We start from the raw sequence: 20991 nt of genomic DNA on the forward strand, positions 1-20991 counted from the left end.
ACTTTAAAATAGTTTGTGATTATCTCTAGTTTATAAAAAATGATATCAGATGTCTTGCCTGAAATAACAAATTTTATCATCAATTGATTTATATTTTCACAGTTATGATAAAATAATAATTAAATCGTAGTTTTTTCAAAATATGTCAAAATTATAGAACATTTTATTTTTTAAAAATAAGCAAGCCTATAAAGAAAATGGCAAATCTCAACAATGAGTACTCTACTACCTATTGCCATCAGGTGAAAAATACATGTAGATTATAATAGATGAATTTTGAGTAAGGTATGAAATACAAATTAAGGGACTTTAATTTCCGAGGTATATAAATTGTAAAAATCTCTTTCATTTTATATGAACAGTCTCTGGAAATTTAGGAATTAAGGATGACATTTTAAAAAAACATAAAATTGTTTTCAGTGATGTTCTGGGATATCAAGTTTGCTTGATATGTATGAAGTAATGCCACGGGCTAGGCACAGTGCTAGATACTGGTTATGGACTTTAATAAAAATAGTTTTATCTTCTAGGAATGTGTAGTGGGGTAGAAAAGAAAGATCAACCCATACATTATGATTAAAATATGTGGTCCTGAAGGAATGTACACAAGAATCAGTATGGCAATCTAAACTAGGTAATGTCCAAAGTGGGTTTTGACAGTTGAATATTAATTAGTATACTTAGTCAAGTAATGATCTTCAACTAAAGTCCCAGAAGTTGTCATGCTAAGAGGACAAGGCCTTGTTTTGTTTCTGATGTCCCAAGCACCTGGAACAGTGCATGAAACCTGATAGCGTCTCAACATATGATTTTTGACTATTCGTTCCCTTGAGGAATAAAATGATTATCTTGTAGGATAAATTCAAGAACCTCAGTTGAACACATCTTTAATATATTATTTTATGGTTTCCTTAATAGAGCAATCCCTTATTTTTCCTTAATGAACATTTATTCGTGTAGTTTGTAAACAGTTTGAGGTAAACAAAACTAACTTGATTATATTTGTTTTATTTTGCTATTGCTTTAAAGGTATGACAAACAGTAGATTGAGCTGATGGGGTCTGAGTTTTCATTTACTATATTAGTCTTTTGTGTTAATAGTCAGGATTATAAATATGAATCATGAAAATGGGATACTTCTATATCATTTGGAATTTTTATTTATTTATTTAATTTATTGTTGAAAGTATTACAGATGTCCCCCTTTTTCCCCCGTTACCCCCGTCCACCTTACTCCCACCCCCACCCCCAGGTTTTCTCTGCACTATTGTCTATGTCCATGAGTTATGCTTATATGGATATAAATTATTTGGTTAATCCCTCCCCGCCACTCCTCTGAGATACCTCAGTCTGTATAGGGAGATATTTGTTTGCTATGTGGAGCTCAAGTTTATCTTCCCTCTACAAAGTCAAAGAAGATTAGGATGAGATTACTCAGGATTTCCTAGGTAAATGGTGTCAATCAGGGAAGCAGTAAAATTAGCTTTTACATATATATGTCATATGATTTTAACTATTGTTTACAAGTGAAATTTGTTAATTGCAAGTTACTGAGATTGGAAATAGGAATAGCTTATTATAAACAAAGTACCAAGATTAGAATAAAGAAGAATTATCACAGGGGAACAAACAGTGAGCAGAGCAAAACATAAATAAGACTGGCGAATATATGTATTTATCAAGTAGGATTTGAAAATAGATGCAACTGACTATTACAGAAGTACCTTTTTATACACAATTTAAAAGTAACATAGATTTGGAAATAAACACATCAAAAATATCACAGGACACCAGTGAAGTGTACCAGTTTACGTGTGACATGTCACTACAGTGTTGCCTGTGTGAAACAGGAACCAGAATTCCTCAGGACTCTAAAACTAAACCAAGACTGGAGACACATTTCTTTTTACTTAATCCTTACTATTACAGGTCTTTCTTGTGACAATTAACTTAAAACATTAGAATAGAGAAGAAAGTGGATGATTTATCTTTCATTATGAATTATATATTATCCAGAAACATCTTTTTTAGTGTTATCTTTATTAATAACATACTATTTTCAATTATTATAGTTTTTATTGCTTTCTATGATTCTCTTATTCTTACCCTCTTTTAGCTGTAAAGGGACTAACAGCATGGAAAATATTAGGAAAGTATTTTGATTGTAATGCTAAGCTTATTGAAAACATATGAATATACAATGATTCTATGTAGTTGAATTGTATGTGTACATGCATAATCAACAATTTTATAGTATTAGCATTATTAATCTCCCTCTTTTCTAATTTTGTTTCATTTTAATTTTTAATACTTATACTTTAAGAGGGGTTGTGCAGGGTAATATAAAATGGTGCATACTTATAATTTAAAAAAATTTAGTGTTTGCACATTTTCATTTTTCATGCTAAATTCATCTATAATGAATAATTTTTCTCACTTAGAATACATTGAAAGGAGCATTTTAGAAATAGTGTAGTGATTTTACTACAAACAACTGTTTTATTTCATTGTTACTTTCTTTGCGTGTACTGTTTATTGGATAAAGGAAAAGAAGACATTCAATGAAATAGTTACAAAATATATACTCATCTCATTCCTAAAATACCAGTAAGTTATATATTTGGAAAGATGATATTTTTAAACAGCAGGGCTATAAATGTAAAGTCTTAATTTGGTAGAACTTAATGTTTGTTGTTTATTTTTCATTTTGATTATAGGGGTACTTTTTTGAGATTTACGTAAAACTTTGACAGTCATGTGCAAATCATATGTGTTTGGTGACAAACCTCACTGCATTTTGAGATGAATTTTGGGGAGCAGCAATTTAACTTAGGATATTTATAATTCTTTTACCACAAATAAGGCCTGTATTTTCAGTCTATAAATTATGTTTAGATATAGTTTAATGGAATGGTGAATTATAAAGGAAAAGTGGTGTAAGCAATTTAAGTATATACATTTTATCTATTAGCTTTTTTGACTGGAGATATAAAAATAAAATTAAGATCTTTTAATAACCATTTTGTTTTCTAGGTTGTATATAAAATAGTAAACATTGCTGTATTTGTAAAGAGTGGCTTGGGATATAAGGCATTCGTTTTGAGACAATAATGGGGCAAATATTACATTTTAACAAATCTGATTAGAAAAATTAATTTATTAAAAATATTAGTTGTAAAGTAAGAAGGACCCTTGCTACAAGCTAGTACTATAAACACCTTCTGAAATATGCAGATTATTGGGAGAAAATTTAGAGAGTGAAGAACTATCTCATTTTTAAAAGAAATATTTGAAAACAATTTATTAATTTAATTTTAATAGAAAATTATTGTTATTTTTTTAATAAAACATGTCACTATATGGAAGAACTCATCTAATTTGATAGATCCTCTGTCTTCTTAGGAGATATACTGGTGCTAACTTATGTACATAGAAGAGTTATTTCATATATTTCATATATGTTAATATAGCCAACAACAGTATCAAAAATTAGCATCCAGTTAAGAGGGATTGTATTTCTATGTAAGTTATTTACTGTTGAGGATGAGTTTAGGCACACATTTAGATACTTAAAGCATATCTTACTAATAGTGTGATGATATTTCCCACAATGTGCACTGGGTATTAGTCAAAGGACATTATATTTGTTTTTACCTTGTCTTCCTGATTATAAGTTAGAAAATAATACTTATGAAACTGATGATTGAAACAGTTGTTTAAGACAATGAAAAAACTGCTTTAAGAATCATATATAAACTTCTTAAAATTATTTTGGGTGTTTTAACAGTCAAAAAGTTTATTCTTTAACCTTAATTACATGATCCTACTAATACATGACCCTTGGCATTGTCTTTTAAATTCAAGAAGTTTCTTTGAGCAGTATTCTTAAATTGCATTTTATCATGGTTCAGTACTGTACTTTGACTAACATAATACTAACTGAAAAGTTGCTGCTGTTATTGTAATTACTATTATTGTAATTGCTGCTGAAGAATGGAGGCAAAAGAAATAACTTGCCATCCAAACAGCTTTGTGCCCAATAGAAGATGTATTCATTTTCTAACAATATGTAAGAAATTACCATACATTTTGCAGTTTAAAACTCTATTTATTCTTAGCTCTGTTGGTCAGAAGTCTGGGCATTGTGTGACTAGTTCTTGCAGAGTTGTGCAAGGCTAAAATCAAGGTGTCAGTCAGCCTCCATTCTCTCTGGAGGCTGTCCAGAAGAGACTGCTTCCAAGCTCATTCAAGTTTCATGAAGTTTAGGACGGAGGTCCCATTTCCTTGCTAGCTGTCAGCCTTAGACTGCCTTTGGCTTCTGGAGGCTTCTCACATTCCTTGGCACTTTGCCTCCTCCATATTTAAAGCCAACAACAAAGAATCTCCCTCCTGTTGAATCTCTCTCACACTCTGAATTTCTCTGAATTTAGGAAAGGCACAGCTTGTTTTAAGGGCTCACTCTATTAGGTGAAGCTCAGGCAGATAATCTACATTTTGATGAACTCAGATGTTATCTCACCTATTCATGATTAGGGGACTTTAATCGTAACTTATATTTTTAAAACTAGTTATATCAAGTTTCTTTTTGTTTTGATATGACTCATATTTGATAAGTTCTTGGAGATTAGGGTCTTAAGTTGATTGAGTAGGAATCCAAAAGAATTGGTTGTTTGAAAAATTAGTAATTTGATTTAAAAAAACTAATTTTCTATGTTCTTTGAAGTATAAATATACACAGGTTTTTACTCAATAATGTTAAAATAATCTTTTCCCCTGGATAAATTCTGAAAAGAGTGGTTCTTAATTTATATTGTATAAAGTATACTGAACACTTGTTTGGGGTAAAATGAGGATGATTTTAAAAAAAAGATTTATTTTGCAATGTATGCTTTTTGAAATGTCCATTCTAAATGTAAGTCTATGCCTATGTTTTTGTTTTAGGAGTGCAAGCTCCCCAGCATGAAAGAATTATTACTGTGTCTACTAATGGAAGTATTCACAGCCCAAAGTTTCCTCATACTTATCCAAGAAATATGGTCTTGGTATGGAGATTAGTAGCAGTAGAGGAAAATGTATGGATACAACTTACATTTGATGAAAGATTTGGGCTTGAAGAACCAGAAGATGACATATGCAAGTAAGTCATCATACTTGAAATTGCAACAGATTGTAACAATTGTTGTAGTCCTTCAAGTTGCTGCATTTTGATGGTGTGATCTTAAATGGTACCTTTTGTTCTGTTATGTTTTCCTGGTCATCCAAGAAATTTACAACCTTATTTAAGCTATGTTTCATTTAAAATTAGATACGTACATATACATACAGAGTCATTAGTTTCTTCTACTTCTGAGAATAATTTCAGATAATTTATGGTAAAATATACATATAGAGTAAAACAATTTAAAATAAGGAGTAGAGAATAAAAAGCCAAGTAAAGGGAAGCAGTTGTGCTAGAAACATGTTACCATTAGTGCTGAAACTTCTACATTTGAGCTTCCTGATAGCCAAATCAATAAAATAAACAAGTTATTAAAAGAAAAAGCAGTATCCATATTACCCATAGTATCCAATACTTATAAGTATAAATACTTATAAGTACATTCACATAAGACTAAGAAGTTAGAATTCTTCATCACAAAAAAATACAGTTCTGAAAGCAGAGTTGAAGAAATTTAGGTGAACATTATGGTTTGCCTGGTAGAAATTTATCATAATTCTCCTAGAAGCGTTCATGAACCAAAGTCAGCTGGAGTATTTCATCCACGCAAAAGACCACCTACTGTATGTCATACAAATATTACTCTTTAAGTCCTATGTGAATACACTTGTCAAGGTTGGGTGGTCTTATTGAAGATTTTTCACTTCAGTGGCATTTGTATATCATAAAAATATTTTACTTGAGCTTCTTTGTAGAGTTCTTTATTTTTTCTTTGATATACAACTTAAAAGAGAATTTTTATTTTATGGTACATTATAGATAAACATTTCAGTACAGATGAAATAAACTTTGCACTTGCCATCATCACAATTTGTATCTTTAACATTTATATGGTTAGATTTTTTCACATTTCTGCATTCTGCAACATCGCATTTCATGTTATTTTTTTTCTTACATCTATAATCTTAGACTTTGAGAATAGAAACTGTCTTAACTATCTATACAGACACAGAGACGTAAAGTAACTGCCCTATATATCTTTCATATTTTATACCTAAACCAATGTTAAAACCTGTTTTCCCTACCACCCATATTAGATATTTTTCATCACGCTATAAGCTGCACCTCTTATCTTCTTCTCATATATAGGATTTCATAATATTGTCAAAAATTATGAAACGTTCAAGATTTTGTTCTTCTTTCAAAGTAGCGCGTTAGTACCACAATTCATACATGCTGATAGAAGACAGGAAACTCCTGGATCAGAGACAAAGGACTATATTACAACAGTAGCAGTAGCCAGACTATTCGCACTTCCTTGTGCCTCTTCTCCTAGTTGCAGTTCCCACAGGTCAAGGCCAAGAGGGCTATGTGATACCTCACACCTAGTTGGTTGTGTTATGGGAGGAGAAGTATTATATGTATGTGTATGTACGTAGTTATGTGTGCATGTATATAATGTATGCTAATAGTTAAATAATAAAAATTATACTATTGTCCAGCATGCCTAACCTAGATTGTGACTCAGCTCACTCAGTATGAGACTCAACTTAAGAAAAGTGACTCTTTGAATAGTTCTGAAGTCCTTTGTTCTTCCCTGATGACACCCTTTTATCCCTGCAAATTTAATCATTGTCTAAGTTTGTGGGTTGTTTTCCTTTCATTTCCTGTTTTCTCTATAATTTTACCACATGTACATATTTTCTTACATATTATCCTATAAAAAGTAAATTATTTTTGCCTGTTTTGAAATACATGTCAATGGGATAATACTTTTGTGACTTGATAGACACTTCAAAACAAGTAAAACTAAATAATGTGATCTTTTAAAATTTAGTTTATGTTGATGCAGATAACTTAGATCATCTGTTTTACCCTAATGTGTAGTATACAATTGTATAAATAACATGTTTCTAATGGCTGCCTTAGAAATACACCTTTTACTTAATATCTAAAGCTAATCAATGTTTGCCCCCTTCCCAAAATATAAAATTACCTGAGAACATTTTGACTACTGAGGAATGCTAACTCCTCAGCCACCATCATACTGTGTTGATAAGACAGAGCTGCGCTTATTGCTTAACTTGATGACAGAGGAGACCACCTTGAAAGCTTTAGTAGAGTCTGGGGATCAAAAGCAAAACCAAAAATGGATCTTTCAGTGTGGAGACTTGATTAAGAATGGGTAAGGATCAGGATTTAGTAGTTTTGAATTGGTGGAAACAAGGCAGGGTATTTTAGGCAAGGATTTCAGCAATGTTAGGTAGTGAACTGTTGATACTTTCAGTTGAAGGAGATAATGGTTCTTTTGGGAAGTTCCTATAATGAACAGTAAAGTTATTTTCCTGGGCAATAATAACAACAATAAAATAGTAATATCATGCTACTGTAAGGAGTTCACTGGTAGGTGGTTTTGTCCTATTTTCCAAGCTGGTTTGGTTCTCACTACAGTTAACTCCACTTCTCATTAGTATGTATGTGGTAATTACTGTGGATTTTAGTTTTGCATTTTTTAACTTCACAAACAAGACATTGTTTTTATTATTTTGTGTAATCAATAGCTATATCTCTGTGTCTGCATTTCGTGTTAACAATTTTTTCCTGAAGAAAGTCTTTAAAAGTCTCCCAGGTAAAAAGCCTGTTGGTAGTAAATATTCAGTTCTTATGTATTTGAAAATTGTTTTATTTTAACTTCATTCTCAGAAAGAACTTAGTAAGCCTGATATAAAATTTTAGATTATGTTTATTTTTTCAATACCTTGAAGATACCATCTCACTGTCTTGCATCTGTCGAAATATCAGTCATCAGGGTAATTGCTGACATAGCTGTGTAGTCTCCTCCTGAGTGGGGCATTTCACAGGGAGACATGGGTAGCAAGGGTGAGAGGGAAGGAACAAGGTTAGACCCAGCCTCAGGCTTCTCTTATACCACTTGTGGCCCATTAACCCCCCACTCTTGTGCACTGGGGTTCAACAGATACTCCCAGGTCTCCAGAGCACATTCACTCCACTGAAATCTTGATTTCTTGTGCTTATTTGCCTTCAAAAGACTTCCTCTTATTTCTGTGACAATTTAATGGCATTGAAAAAAAATGGTTTTCTTTTAATCATTTATCCAGCAATTTTACTTGTAATGTACCAAGAGGAGTTTTCTGCCTAACTTTGTTCACCATGTGGCTGGAATGTAGACCATTGTCAAGGAAGATAAAATTTTTCTTTTCTTTCTTTTTTTTTTCTTTTTCTTCCTGACAAGGCCTGGTACTCAAGTTCAAGCTTAAAATTGATTTTTTAAAAATGGTAAAATCGACTCTTCTCCATGATAGTGCTATGAAAATCAAATACCAATATTCCCTCCTCTCCCTTAAATTCATTTTAAATTTAATCTGTCCCATTTAAAATATTTTCTCAAGTCTGAAACATAGGAAATCTAAAAATCCTGAACCACTATTTTAGTTATATTTTTAAAAGACAGACTCAGATAAGATGTTTGGCTTTTCCCCCAAAGACTAATGCCCTTCTCAAATTGTCTTTTGTAAAGAAAAAGGTAAAGTGAATTGTCTGTTTATGCTATTGAAGATTGATATTACAAAGAATAAAACATGGTAGGATATGCAGGCAGCATGGTGGAAAGTGTGGAGTGGAACTAAGCGGGGAAAGATGAGTGGGGGTGTGTGTGTTATAAAGGTCTCTGGTCTCTGTTGGAAGACCTGAGAAATGGGTATTATTTGTTTTCCATGTGCCGGTAAGTAGATGAATACATGCAGGAAAAATCACACATGAATGTATTAATGGGGTTCTAGTCCTGTGTCTGCTTGACACAGTTATATCTTATTATTTGCTAGTTCTGTCTTCTCCAAGGCTTCTGGTGCTGGTGACATATGGTGTCTTAAGAGGGCACCTTTTTAGTGAGAGACATTTTTGTTTGTTCCTCTTCTGAAGTAAATTATTTATTATATTAAGATTTTACAAAAAGAAAGATTGTAAGAGACAACATTTCAAAAAGGATGGATTAATCAATCTGTCCAGTTTAAAATAGTGCTGCCTTTTCACCAAAACAACTGAGTTTCTTTTGGAGGAAATACTATAACCTGTCCAATTAGAAAAAAATGATTGTTTATAGACATGCTAAGTATGCTAAATTAAATGAACCTGTATTATACTATTCAGAATTTAAGGTGATCAAAAATTATTAGTTTTCTTTAAAATTAAAAAACAAACAAACCACACTTAGACATTTTCTAATCTTTCTGGAGTTTTTAATAGAATTCATGTGGCACTGGTATTTGCTCATTTATTTACTTCGTGTTCAACAAGCACTTCTCGAGCATGAGCACTGCGGTAGGGAACCAGGCGACAGCAGTGAGTGGGAAATGGCTCATGCCCTCGAGTAGCTTAGTCTGGGTAAAGAGGCGGGCAGACAAGTAAACAGGCAAATAAAATAAAATGCCACCAATCCCAGGATATGGTAAATATGGAGTGCAGTTATTACTGTAACTGATTATATTTAGATAACTTTGTTGACTATTTTCTAGCTCGTATCATAACTGTGTAGCTTACTGGTAGTGGTCTATAAATAACTGTTATTAATTTATCATGGAGACTTGGGTGTGGATGAATTTACCATGCCAGGCAGACCACAGAAATTCAAATATTCATTGTCTGTGTTTTACTTTAGTAGATATAGCTTTGAAGGTTAGTATAGGTTTCTTACATCAATTTCACAATGCCAGTATAGGCCGTGGGTGATCATATTATAAGAAAACAATTGTTTTATGAAAACTGTATTAAAATATTCCTTAGTTGCATGACCATAGGACTGAAATAAAGGAAGACAGTATTGTTTACTTAGCTAATAATGACCTTGGAGATACATAAGTACATCATAAGGATTTATTTTCCAAGAAAAATATTTCCATGGGCCCCTTGGACATGTCAGTGGAAAGAAAAGGTACGGACATTTGGAAAGAAAAGGTACTACTAGTTACTGTTTGGCATGCATGATCTTAAATTTTAGCCTTGAAAAATCCAAAGGTATCCCATGAGGCCCTTTAGTTACATTTTAATTCCCAGCCTGAAACTGCAGAACTGGGCCTGAGAATAAAAGGCTGGGTTTTGGATTGTAATTCAGAATTTGGGTCCTGTTCATGATGGCAAGGAAAAGAAAGATTAAACAAAAAACATCAGTACCTTTTTAAGGTCCCCTGTGGAACCTTGCTGTCAGACCAGATAAGAAGGTCTGCTTGGTGTTACGGATGATGATATGGCTACTTTCTATGGCATGCTTACCTCAACCACTGGTAAGGGGAAAGTGAACTAGATTGGTTAAGGGAATTCATTACTCATCCCCAAAACTTGGTAAGGGCCCATCTGTATTGAAGCACATGCAGGTCGGTTACCTAAACAAATTACTTCTGTTTTAAGCAAGAGGGGGAGGGCACATTGCAGGTGTGCAGGTAAACAGTAGTGTCTGCTACATTGCTCTTTTATATCTAAGAGCAGTGTGTTAAAGCACAGAAGGACTGGTTATAATTCGGGAGGCATGGGAATGCAATGTATGTTAGGCCTCAAAGCATAGGTAAGAGTTTAGTAGCGGACTAGCACCTAATGGATTTTCAGTATAAATTAGTTAAAATAAAATAATAGGTGGATTAAAGAGGAATATGCACTCCAGACAGAGTTCAACTAAGGGTGGTGAAAGGAGAGACTAATTTGCAAGCAATGAGCTTCTCTGGAGCGTGAGATGCCTTGGAGGTGTGGTAAGGGGTAAAGTTGTGGATTGGATCAAATTGTGAAGAACTTTGTATACTAAACTGATGGATTTAGACTGCCTTTTTTATGCTGTCAGTAGCTAACAGTTTTTTTTAAAAAAGAAGCTAAAGGTTTTGTGGCAGAACAGGGTCATAGACTGGTCTATAGTTTAGAAAGAGAAGACTGATAGAAGCATCCAGAATAGATTGCAGGAAAGTATCAAGGCAATTGGAATAGTTGGAGGAATTTTATTATTTCTCAAACACTTTGCCTAACTGATTCTTTTGTGATTGATGCAGTAACAGAAAGCCTATTTGCCCTTATACCATTATCCCTTTTGTTGTTCACACTTTGTGTGGTGGAGATGGATGGGTGGTTGTGTGGGTACCCATGCACGCGTGTGCAAAGAAAACCTACAGATATTCATGTGTGTGTGTATATATATATATATGTGTGTGTGTGTGTGTGTCTATATATATATATATATATATATATATATATATATATATTTCAAAGCTACATTCTCTTTTGCCTGAAGGCACAAATTATGGGAAAAACAAAAATGACCAGTTTCAACATTTCTAATATTAGAAATGTTTCTATTAGACAACCCAAGGAGTAACTTAGAGTGTTAAGTGACCATTTTTTTATAGAGAAGAGCAGATGGTACAGACCAATATTACATCATGTCTACATGTCTAGGAATATTATAATTCTGCTACAGCTGTGCCTTAACAAAATATTTCCCTAATAGATAGTGGCATAAATTGAAAGCTTGTGGGATTTATACAAGCAAGTGTAACTTTAAGACTCTTAGTTTCAAGTGACCACAAATAATTAGCCAGTGACTGTACCAGTCTTAAAAGAAAATGTTTGGATTATGTCACTAAAAATTTCAGGATTAGCTTTTATCCGGGTTCTGAATGATGCCATCAACTCCCTGTCACTTTTTCTGTCCCTCTATAGACTGGCTTCCCTGTGGTTGACCCCATTCTCAGTCTGTCTTCATAAAATGAAAGAGAAAGCCACAGACATGCCAAGATTTTAGCACTTGCAATCTTTGAAGGAGACAGGAACTTTTCCTGTAAGTTCTTGGAAGAGTTTTGAGCTAAGTATCCATCCCTGGACCAGTTACCATAGCGGGGGCTAGGGTCATGTGATACTGTGCTTGTCAAGATTTGGGTCATGTGTCCATCCCTCAGCCAAGTAATGAACTGTGATTGGTAGAGAAATTGTCCCTGAAAGCCAAAACTATTTTTTTTTTTTTCCCATCTGAAAGAGGAAGAGGTGCTGGTGGTAAAAAAAAAAAAATAACCATCTCCACTGTTGGTGATGACCAAAAGGAGTTGAAGTGCAGTTTTCAAATCCACGCTTCCTGTGTTTTCTACCTGCACCTTTAACCACAGAATAAAGTTTTCTTTAGAGTGAAGATTTTGCCAGTGCCCTTTCAGCAGCAGCTCTTGCGTGTAGTTTGCTCAATGGCATAATTTATAGTTTTGTTATCCTTTGACCTCTGTAGCAATTACTTTTGTAATGTAAGAAAAAAAAAATCTCCCCAAGAGGGCTTAAAATGAAGGGCGGGGATCTGACCAAGTCTGAGATCAAGGAACCCGGCCCTTGGCTAATGAGATGTTTTGGTTTTATGTTTTGAAATGTCCAAAATCAACATTCCAAGCAGAGAAAGAATGTATCCTGTAACTCCCAAAACTCATGTCTGCTTCACCCAGTGTACGTCTCTCACGGAGACTTCACCTTTTCTCTTGCATTTTATTTTCTCAACCCCCAATATCGCCCACTCTTTAGCCTTTCTTTTCCCACTGTCCCTGTTTGATTATTGCCTAGAGGTCACTTCCCCACAATGATTCAGAAAGTGTTTTACAGTTTGCACACTTTGAGGACCTGGGGAATACTCTGGTGCCACTCTTGTGTCATGCCTTTACTTTCAGTTGCTGCATTGCTCTCACTGGGGTAATGATGAGACTCTTCTTTGGGTTGTGCAATTGGCACAATGGCTGAAAAATGGACAAATTCCAGAACCAAAGAAATACCCATATTACTAGCTAGCTAGTTATCTATTTATATCATTTATATATACCAAAAAAGAAAAACCAAGCAAGAGCAACAGAGTAATGATCCATAATAAAAGACTTATAAATGTACAAATTTTAGATAGACTGTTATATTTCTGCATTGGACTTTCTTTTCTCAGCTTCTTCAATGTTTTATACATATATAGCTCCAACATTATGTTAATAATATTCTGCTATATGAGCTTTCAAATAATATACGTTCTGCAATTCACCTGGCAGTGAATCTTGGAGAGCTAGACTCTGTTCAGATCCCAGATTTTTTATGGAACAGCCTACCTTTTAAAGAAGTTGATCTATAAATAGGCCACATCCTCTGGCATTTATAATACAGGCAGATGCTGACTTAGGATTTCTTTCAAGTGATTGATGAAATTGTTTCTAATTATAATTTGATTTCTCCTCTAATGTTTTTGCCAGAGTCACTCCAAAAAAATCTGAGTTTTACTAAAGGATTATTATTTTGCTATGTAATTAACAAAGGTTAAATTAATATATTTGACAAAAGCCTTCCAAGTTAAGCTGAAAAGATGTCATTGCGTCTGATTCACATGTGAAGGCACAGAGTGGCAGTGCGGGCCACCTTGCCTGCTTCCTTGGCAGTGTTGTTCACACTTACTTACCTCCACTTTCAGCAGAAGGAATGATATGAATATTATCTCCTATGCCATGTTTACTGCAGGTAAAATAGCATAACTATGAGTCCCAGTAAACTTACTCTGAAAGCAGAAGCAACTATTATCATTCAGTAAAACCTATAGAAAAGAAGCCAAGAATAAATGATTTTCTATTGGTATATAAATGATCTCATACAGATCAAGGAGAAAGTTATCTTAATGGATTAAAATATTTAAAGAAAAGTATGAAGAAAAGGACCTCACTTCAACTTAACATTTCATTAAAACAAATCAAGAGAACCTTAATTGTAATTTATCACAGTGCTCTAAGGCAAGGGTTTATGGTGTCTATGACTTGCCTCAGATTGGTTGAAACTGAGTGTTGGTTATGATGGATGCTTGTATAAGCCATTTCCTGGCTAAAGACATTGGCAAGACCTCTGTGCATTTATAAATATTCCCTCAGAGGTGGGCAGGGAGTAACAACAGGTGGGTAACTAGAGGTGCCCCCTTGCTTTACAGAGTTTACAGTACCCCACTTTGCTTTTATGAAAGACCTACATTTGTACCTGTTTTTCCTAACTGGAAAGAAATCCGAAGAGGTTTTTTGCTTTTACGAAAAAGGCAAAAAGCAAAAGTAGTGTTCAGCGTCTGTTTTGCAGCGTTACAAGGCAGCACGCACACTGAGTAGCAGTGGCAAACCTCCAAGCTCTTTCCCTGGAAACTACATCATCAGCATCTCAGCACCAAGCTGCTATAGCTTTGAACTGTGTCTGGGAGCATCTGTGCTTTATCATGATTCATTTTGTGCATCAGTGAACAAGTTGTGTCCTAGGATATCAAAAAGACCAAAGAGATCTAAGGGTGTTACACTAATTAAGAGTATACATTGTGGTGAACGAAATAAAGACATTGGTGGGTACACTGAATTTTGGATTTTGGGTCTGTGAACGCTCACAAAGTTTTCCATATCATTTAATGGTAATTGCTTCTTTGCTTCAATGCAGTTTCAGCTTAGATAAGGTTTCACAGGAACACACTACTTTCAGATAGTAAGGGGAACCAGCGCTGATTTGAGAAATGAGAATTTCCAGTTGTGTTATGCTCCAGGTACCCTACTGATGGCTTAGATTTCTTGGTAAGATGAATTGGCAACTTACTTGTATGAGAGGGTTTAATTTCCTAGGAAGAACACTGGCTCGGAATGCCCAACGTGCTTCATAGTCACTTCTGTCATTTACTACTAACTATATGGCTATGGTGTAATTATTTAGCCTGCTTTATCATTATATGCTTAAAATATAATTTAAACAAGGGGAAGATTGGGTTCCAGGTGAAGATTTAAGTCTCTTCCAACACTGAACTGTCTATGTTTCCTTAGAATATCCACAGGTATGTGGAGACACTAACATTTTTTTTGCTTTCATCCAAACAGGTAATATTTTTATAACAGTTATTTGAAAATATTACAGTTTAAGATACTCTAACTTTTCTGTCTCTATAAAAATAAATCACTTCATATTTTTTTAAACTATTGATTTATACATGATCCTTAGGATTAAAATCCATTTTTAATTTGACATTAGTTTTAAATGGTAACTTCTTAAAATTTTAATAAACTCCATGTTGTAATCAGTTCAGTAAAAGGAATTTTCTGGAAAAGCCACCACTATAAGGCATTCCTGTTCATTCTGTCATCATCCCACACCTCTTCTGAGTGAGTAATGTGACATTACCTGTGTCTTACCTAGCCCTGTGCCTTTCCATTTTTGAGCTTTAAGAAACTTCTTCATTTGAGTTAAGTTTAATATGACCAAAATGTTCCTGCTTGGGCATCCATCATGTGCTCAGCTATTTCTTTTGTCATTTCAAACTCTTCGCTGTATGACTTAAGGCCATGAAGAGTCCCTAAATGGGATGGAACTAAGCATTTTTGATTCAGTATGCTGCTGAAAGTTAGGAAGTAGTAAAGGACATACAATACATTTAAAACTTCATTGCCTAAAGATTTTTTTCCAGACACAAAAAAGTTATTCCTCATAGCTGTTTCAAGCAGTTGGAAAATGTTTGAGTAAATTTTCATATCTCAAGTAGACTCTGCTCCCATCTGCTGAGAGACACAGGCCGTTTCCCCATATGGCAGCTGATTTAACCCCCTACTTCTCTCTCCCCAGAAACCCCATGTACTAACTTAAAAACATCATCTCCTTCTTGACCTTTCTATCTGCAGCTCTCCATCTCAGTCCAAAGTTTGAACAAGCAAACTAGTTCATGATATCAAAATATTTGTGTAAATGGAACCAGTCATAATTTATTGCTTCTAAAATTATTTCATGGGATTGTGGTAGGCACTGTTTTTGCTGAGGCATTGGGGTTAAAGTTGTTGGAAATGAAGCCTGCACTATATATTATCCTAGGGTATTTTGAGAGGGAAAAATATCTCTGATCAGTTTACCTACTATTTATCTATATTAAGAACTTTCAAATAAGTGGCCATTGATAATAAGACATCATGCTGCGAATTGTGACACTCCTCTTTTGAGCTTAGGAAAATTCAGTTACTTGTTTATATAGCTCAAGAATTCTAATATGAAGAATTTCTTAGAAGATAAAAAGAAAGTTTCAAAATCTATTCAGTGTTTTCCAGGTAGCATGCAAAGAAAGGGGAAAAAAAAAAAAAAAAAAAGGAAAGGGAGGAAAGAAAGTGAGAACAGAGGGAGGGAGGAAGAAAGGAAGGAAGTGGGGGAAAGTGACCTCTGGAGGTTATAGTCTGCTTTTAGGCTGCATTGCTTTTCTGATGCTCCCAAGGTGCAGAGGGCCTGGGTAGAGAACCCAAGCAGATAGGTGCCACGCAATGAAGCCTATCTACCCTTTATGGCACACCTTGTGTCTGCCAAGCCCTGAGCTAATTAGTTACCCACATGAACTCTAATCTTCCAGCAATCCTTCACAGTGGGTACTATCCCTATTTTACAAAAGAGTATAAAAGCTAAAAGAGAATATAAGTCTGTCCAAATATATAGTAAATGGTAGACATGGCATCCACACCTTTGCTCTAAGGCACAGTATTATACAAGAATAGAATTCTCACTATCTCTATTAGCTGTTAGATTATTTGCCAGGCAAGAAAAACAAAATTATCTATCTTTTCTGTTCATCCTAAAACTAAATAGAAATAACACCTTGTAAAAGAATTTAAATTGTTCAGTAATAAAGTCATGACTACTTGAACAATTTACTTCATATTTGATGATTTTGATAATAAAGCAGTCACATGTTTACAACACATAATGCCATCCCCAAACTATTTGCTAATAATAGGAATTTGTGGTCATCAAATCTTTTACAATTGGAACAAAGTTCAAGTTTAATTATGCTCTAATTTACTGTGCTGTGGTTAGGTGATGTGAACTGACACTTCTATAATGAGAGATTTAATATGTGCTTACTGAACACCCACCAAGGTAATGAGGCCTGAGAGATTGAGCAGAAGCATTAACATAACCCTAGTCCTCAGGGGACAGCTACACTAACCAGAGATACCTGTGAGGGAAGGAAACAAGATAATTTGAAATTAAATGCTAAATTTTGAAGAATAGAAAGTATTTGCAAAGTATAGACATCTGAACAGAAATGAACTGCCTGGTAGGAGGTCACCAGCAGGATGGCTGCCAAGATACACCAAAAGTTAACATTTACCTTCATGAATTCACCACTGGAATGTGGCCTTTAGCTGAGATAACTCAAAATCTGATTTGAGTGGCACATTGAACAATGATCAGTTCGTCAATAAGAGGCTTATATGAACCCAACCCTCAAAATACCAACCTATAACCCAGAATTATATGTATTAAATGTAAATAAAAATAGAATGTCCAAGGTTCTGAGTTGACTAAGAAGAAAATAAATGACTATTGATGGTTTTGTATGCAAGCTCTGTGTCCATGTATGTCCTATGAAAGTGGCATGAAAAAATAGGCCTGCTTTTAAGGGAGAAAGGCTCACAGTGGTGTAGAGAAATGGTGTGCGCAGGGTGAAGGAGAAAAAGAATGGGTTAGAGAGGTTTTAGGGGAGGCTATTGGAATAATGTGGATGGATTTCTGTACCAAGAGAAGAAATAAACAGAAATATTTTGAAATCAGCAAAGATAGGTGAACCAACAATTGGTGAGATGGACTGTGTGTGAGGAAGGAGAGGGATTAATCACAGAATACTTCATACTTCATTACTCTCCTGTTTAAGAAAGCAGACGGGAAGAATTAGAAAGAAAAAGTCACCGCAGTCCTGCTTGTTACTTTCTTGGAAAAGGTAAAATTTTCAGGTGAGTTTACCAGAGAGTATGTGATGAATATTACTTTTCTAACTTTCATTCAGTTCAGTGACCACTACGAGGATGAAGTATGTGTCCTCAGTTAGCTGAGCTTCGTGTGGGATCTGAATATGTCCCTAGTCAGAGGAGACCGATTTGAAAAAGAAACAGTAAGATACCTGAGTTGTAGAATTAAAATACAGCAAGTTGCATCACAAGTGTTAAGCTAGTGTGCCAAGTATATACAGGAAAATCAAAGTGCTCACCATAGTAGTGGCTAGTATGTGACAATATGAATGATGATAACATTATAATGAATTTCAAAAATAGTGTCTAATTATTACCTTGAATGAAGTCTAGTGCCCTTTTAAAAAAGCTACTTGCATTTTTAGAGAAAATTAATCATGTTTGTTTATGACTAGCCAGGATTGGAGAAAATACGAAAAAAATGTTCGAGAGTATAAATATTAGTTATATAGGAATACTTCAACACCATATGTATAGTCATGACTATTTAGTGGCACACTCTGTCTACATATATTTGTATATGTGTGCATGTTAGCATATTATGTATGTGTGAACTCACTCATCCAACCTCCATCCATCACACAATAGTCATTTAGTCCCTGCTATGTATGCACCAAATACCGTGCTAAATTTGTGGACTGAAATGATTATTACATGGGCCTCTGGCCTCCAGAAAGCATTGACTAGTAAGGGGACAAGCATTTAAAATCAAAGAACTTATATGCATGTATGCATAACCCACGGACACAGACAATAGTGTGGGGAAGCCTGGGGTTGGGGAGGTGTAGGAGATCAATGGGGGGGAAGGGGGGACATCTGTAATACTTTCAACAATAAAAATAAATTTTAAAATAAATAAGTAAATAAACATGACACAGGAAATAAAACAAAAAAACATACAATTCGAAATCATAGTGGGTGCGGACCATGCTGCGGAACCCTGCACCCGTTGCCTGTGGGACTCGCGCAGCTTCTCAGAGGAGGTCATACTGAGCTCAGACCTGAAGAGTGAGTGAAAATGTGCCAAGGGGAGTGTTGGGAGTAATAGCATTAACAGGGAAAGGTTTAAATCAATCACCCTTTTAGATATTGAGCATGGAGTCCTCTAAAACAAAGAATTCCATGCTCAATATTTAAAAAGTTGCCATTAGGCAGTTTGTAAGAATATCCAATGAAATGTACCGCCGTTATGTGCTTGGAACCCATTAGTCATAACTTGGTGATATAAAGTATGTTCTTGACCTATGACAGGAAAATTATTGCTGGACTTGCTGCACTCAAAAATGTGATCATATTTGCCATCTGGTGAAATAGGCTGTCTCGCCCAGGTTGAGGTTCGCAAATGACTAAAGGCCCAAGTAGCCCACAATTACTCAGTTGCCCAACGGCCCATAAGTAGAAGGGAAAGTTGTCTGTTTTTCATCAGATCCCTGAACTGAAGTTTGGGGTAGGGGCACAGAGAGAAGGCCCATTGCTTTATCTGTTATTTTCCTTCATCATTTGAAATACTTCAGTTCTTGTATCAATCAAATAGCTGTGCGCCATAGTGTCCCATAGTAGATAAAGTCTGGAGACATGGAGATTACCAAAAGAAAAATGCAGCTTCTGCCTTTAAAGTGCTTATATTTTAAGTTTATATTTAGAATTGCCCTATGCTATACAGTATTTTAAAGACATTAAATGTGTATTTTCATGTTTTAAACTTTAAGTGAAAACATACACAGCTTTGTAATTGAAACCAAAATAAGTAAATGACTACAAGTGGCTACTTGTTGGACCTCAGTTTTGCCTGTATGTGTGATAATTAACACAGCCTTTTTGAACGAATGAGGTCTAGTTTCTGTTTGGTTCTGTCAAATTACTGAAATAATATTAATCAGAGGTTCTCGAATTACCTAATGATTTGGTATGTTTATCTTTATTTTTACTTTTTTCTTATTTATCTATAAGACTAATACAATTAAGAATTGAAATGCATGATTGATCCTTCGTGTTTTTCAGAGAGGGAAATTGAGGTAATATGTAGGTAGATAAACATTTCTGGATATATGAATAAAAGTCATGAGGTACTATAAAAAAGGCTATCCTATTTCTGTCAAGGAGTGAGAAATCTAACAGAAAACATCTGGAGCAAAAGAGGAAATGAAGTGAGTGATACATTTGAAACTGTTAAAAACTGCTAAATTTTCTGGTAGCACAGGAACTTATTAAAGGCTATGGTAGGAATCCTGGCTATTAAAGCACCTTGAAGGGGTAATTTTAACAGGATAAGGAAAGAAATAAATACAGAGCAGGAGGAAAATTTTAAAAGTGAAAAGAGGAAAATAAAACAAACCTAAAGCCAAAAAAACCCTGCCTAGGGATATTGCCCAGGAAGGTAGATTTAGCCAAGTGGGCACTAAGCCTAGTATTTCTTATTTCCCTTTTCATGCTGCAAAATATGAAGTAATCGCCTTAGCAGGACTTATTACAGTGATCAAATCACCTAACAATCTGAAATGTTTCCTTTCATGTGAAGATTTTTGTTTTGTTTTTGTTTCTTGAGAAATGAGTCTTCTCTCTCTTTCTCTCTCTCTCTCTCTCTCTCTCTCTCTCTCCTTTTTTTTTGACTCTATAATCAGGTTCTGTGGGAAATATGATCCCATATATCCCATAAATCTTTTGTCATGGGGGAAAAAAGTGAACACGAGAGTCAAAAAGTTGTTTTCATACTTTTAACATGTGGTATGAATAGGATGACTTGTTTCTCTAATTTCTGATATTCTAAATTTCCCACGAAAGAGGTTAAGTTATTTTTCTTTTGTCAAGATTTTAAATCTCAGAGATGTTATTAATGTCTATTCTTCACTAAATTTCCATTAAATGGTTTATTTTAGTCTCCACAGAATCCGGTTCTCTAGTGAAGATTGATTGTTTCAAAATTGTTAAGCAAATTCATTTTTTTTTTAAATTGAATTTATTGGGTGACATTGGTTAATAAAATTATATAGGTTTCTGGTATAGAATTCTACAGTACATCATCTGTGTATTGTACGGTGTGTTCAC

At 34.5% G+C, this 20991-nt stretch overlaps 1 protein-coding gene across 5 annotated transcripts in view; it reads left to right on the forward strand.

Annotated features, from left to right (window-relative positions):
• Positions 1-20991, forward strand: part of PDGFC (platelet derived growth factor C) — a 162511-nt gene that overhangs the window by 80201 nt on the left and 61319 nt on the right. For all 5 annotated transcript variants that reach the window (XM_081134464.1, XM_081134463.1, XM_081134460.1 and 2 more), the window contains one exon: positions 4942-5137. In XM_081134464.1, the coding sequence (XP_080990590.1) occupies positions 5034-5137 (104 nt within the window). In that variant the 5' untranslated portion in view covers positions 4942-5033. The remainder of the gene's footprint in view (positions 1-4941; positions 5138-20991) is intronic.

The sequence above is a fragment of the Miniopterus schreibersii genome, assembly GCF_964146895.1.
Source record: "Miniopterus schreibersii genome assembly, chromosome: 4".
Classification (NCBI taxonomy): domain Eukaryota; kingdom Metazoa; phylum Chordata; class Mammalia; order Chiroptera; family Miniopteridae; genus Miniopterus; species Miniopterus schreibersii.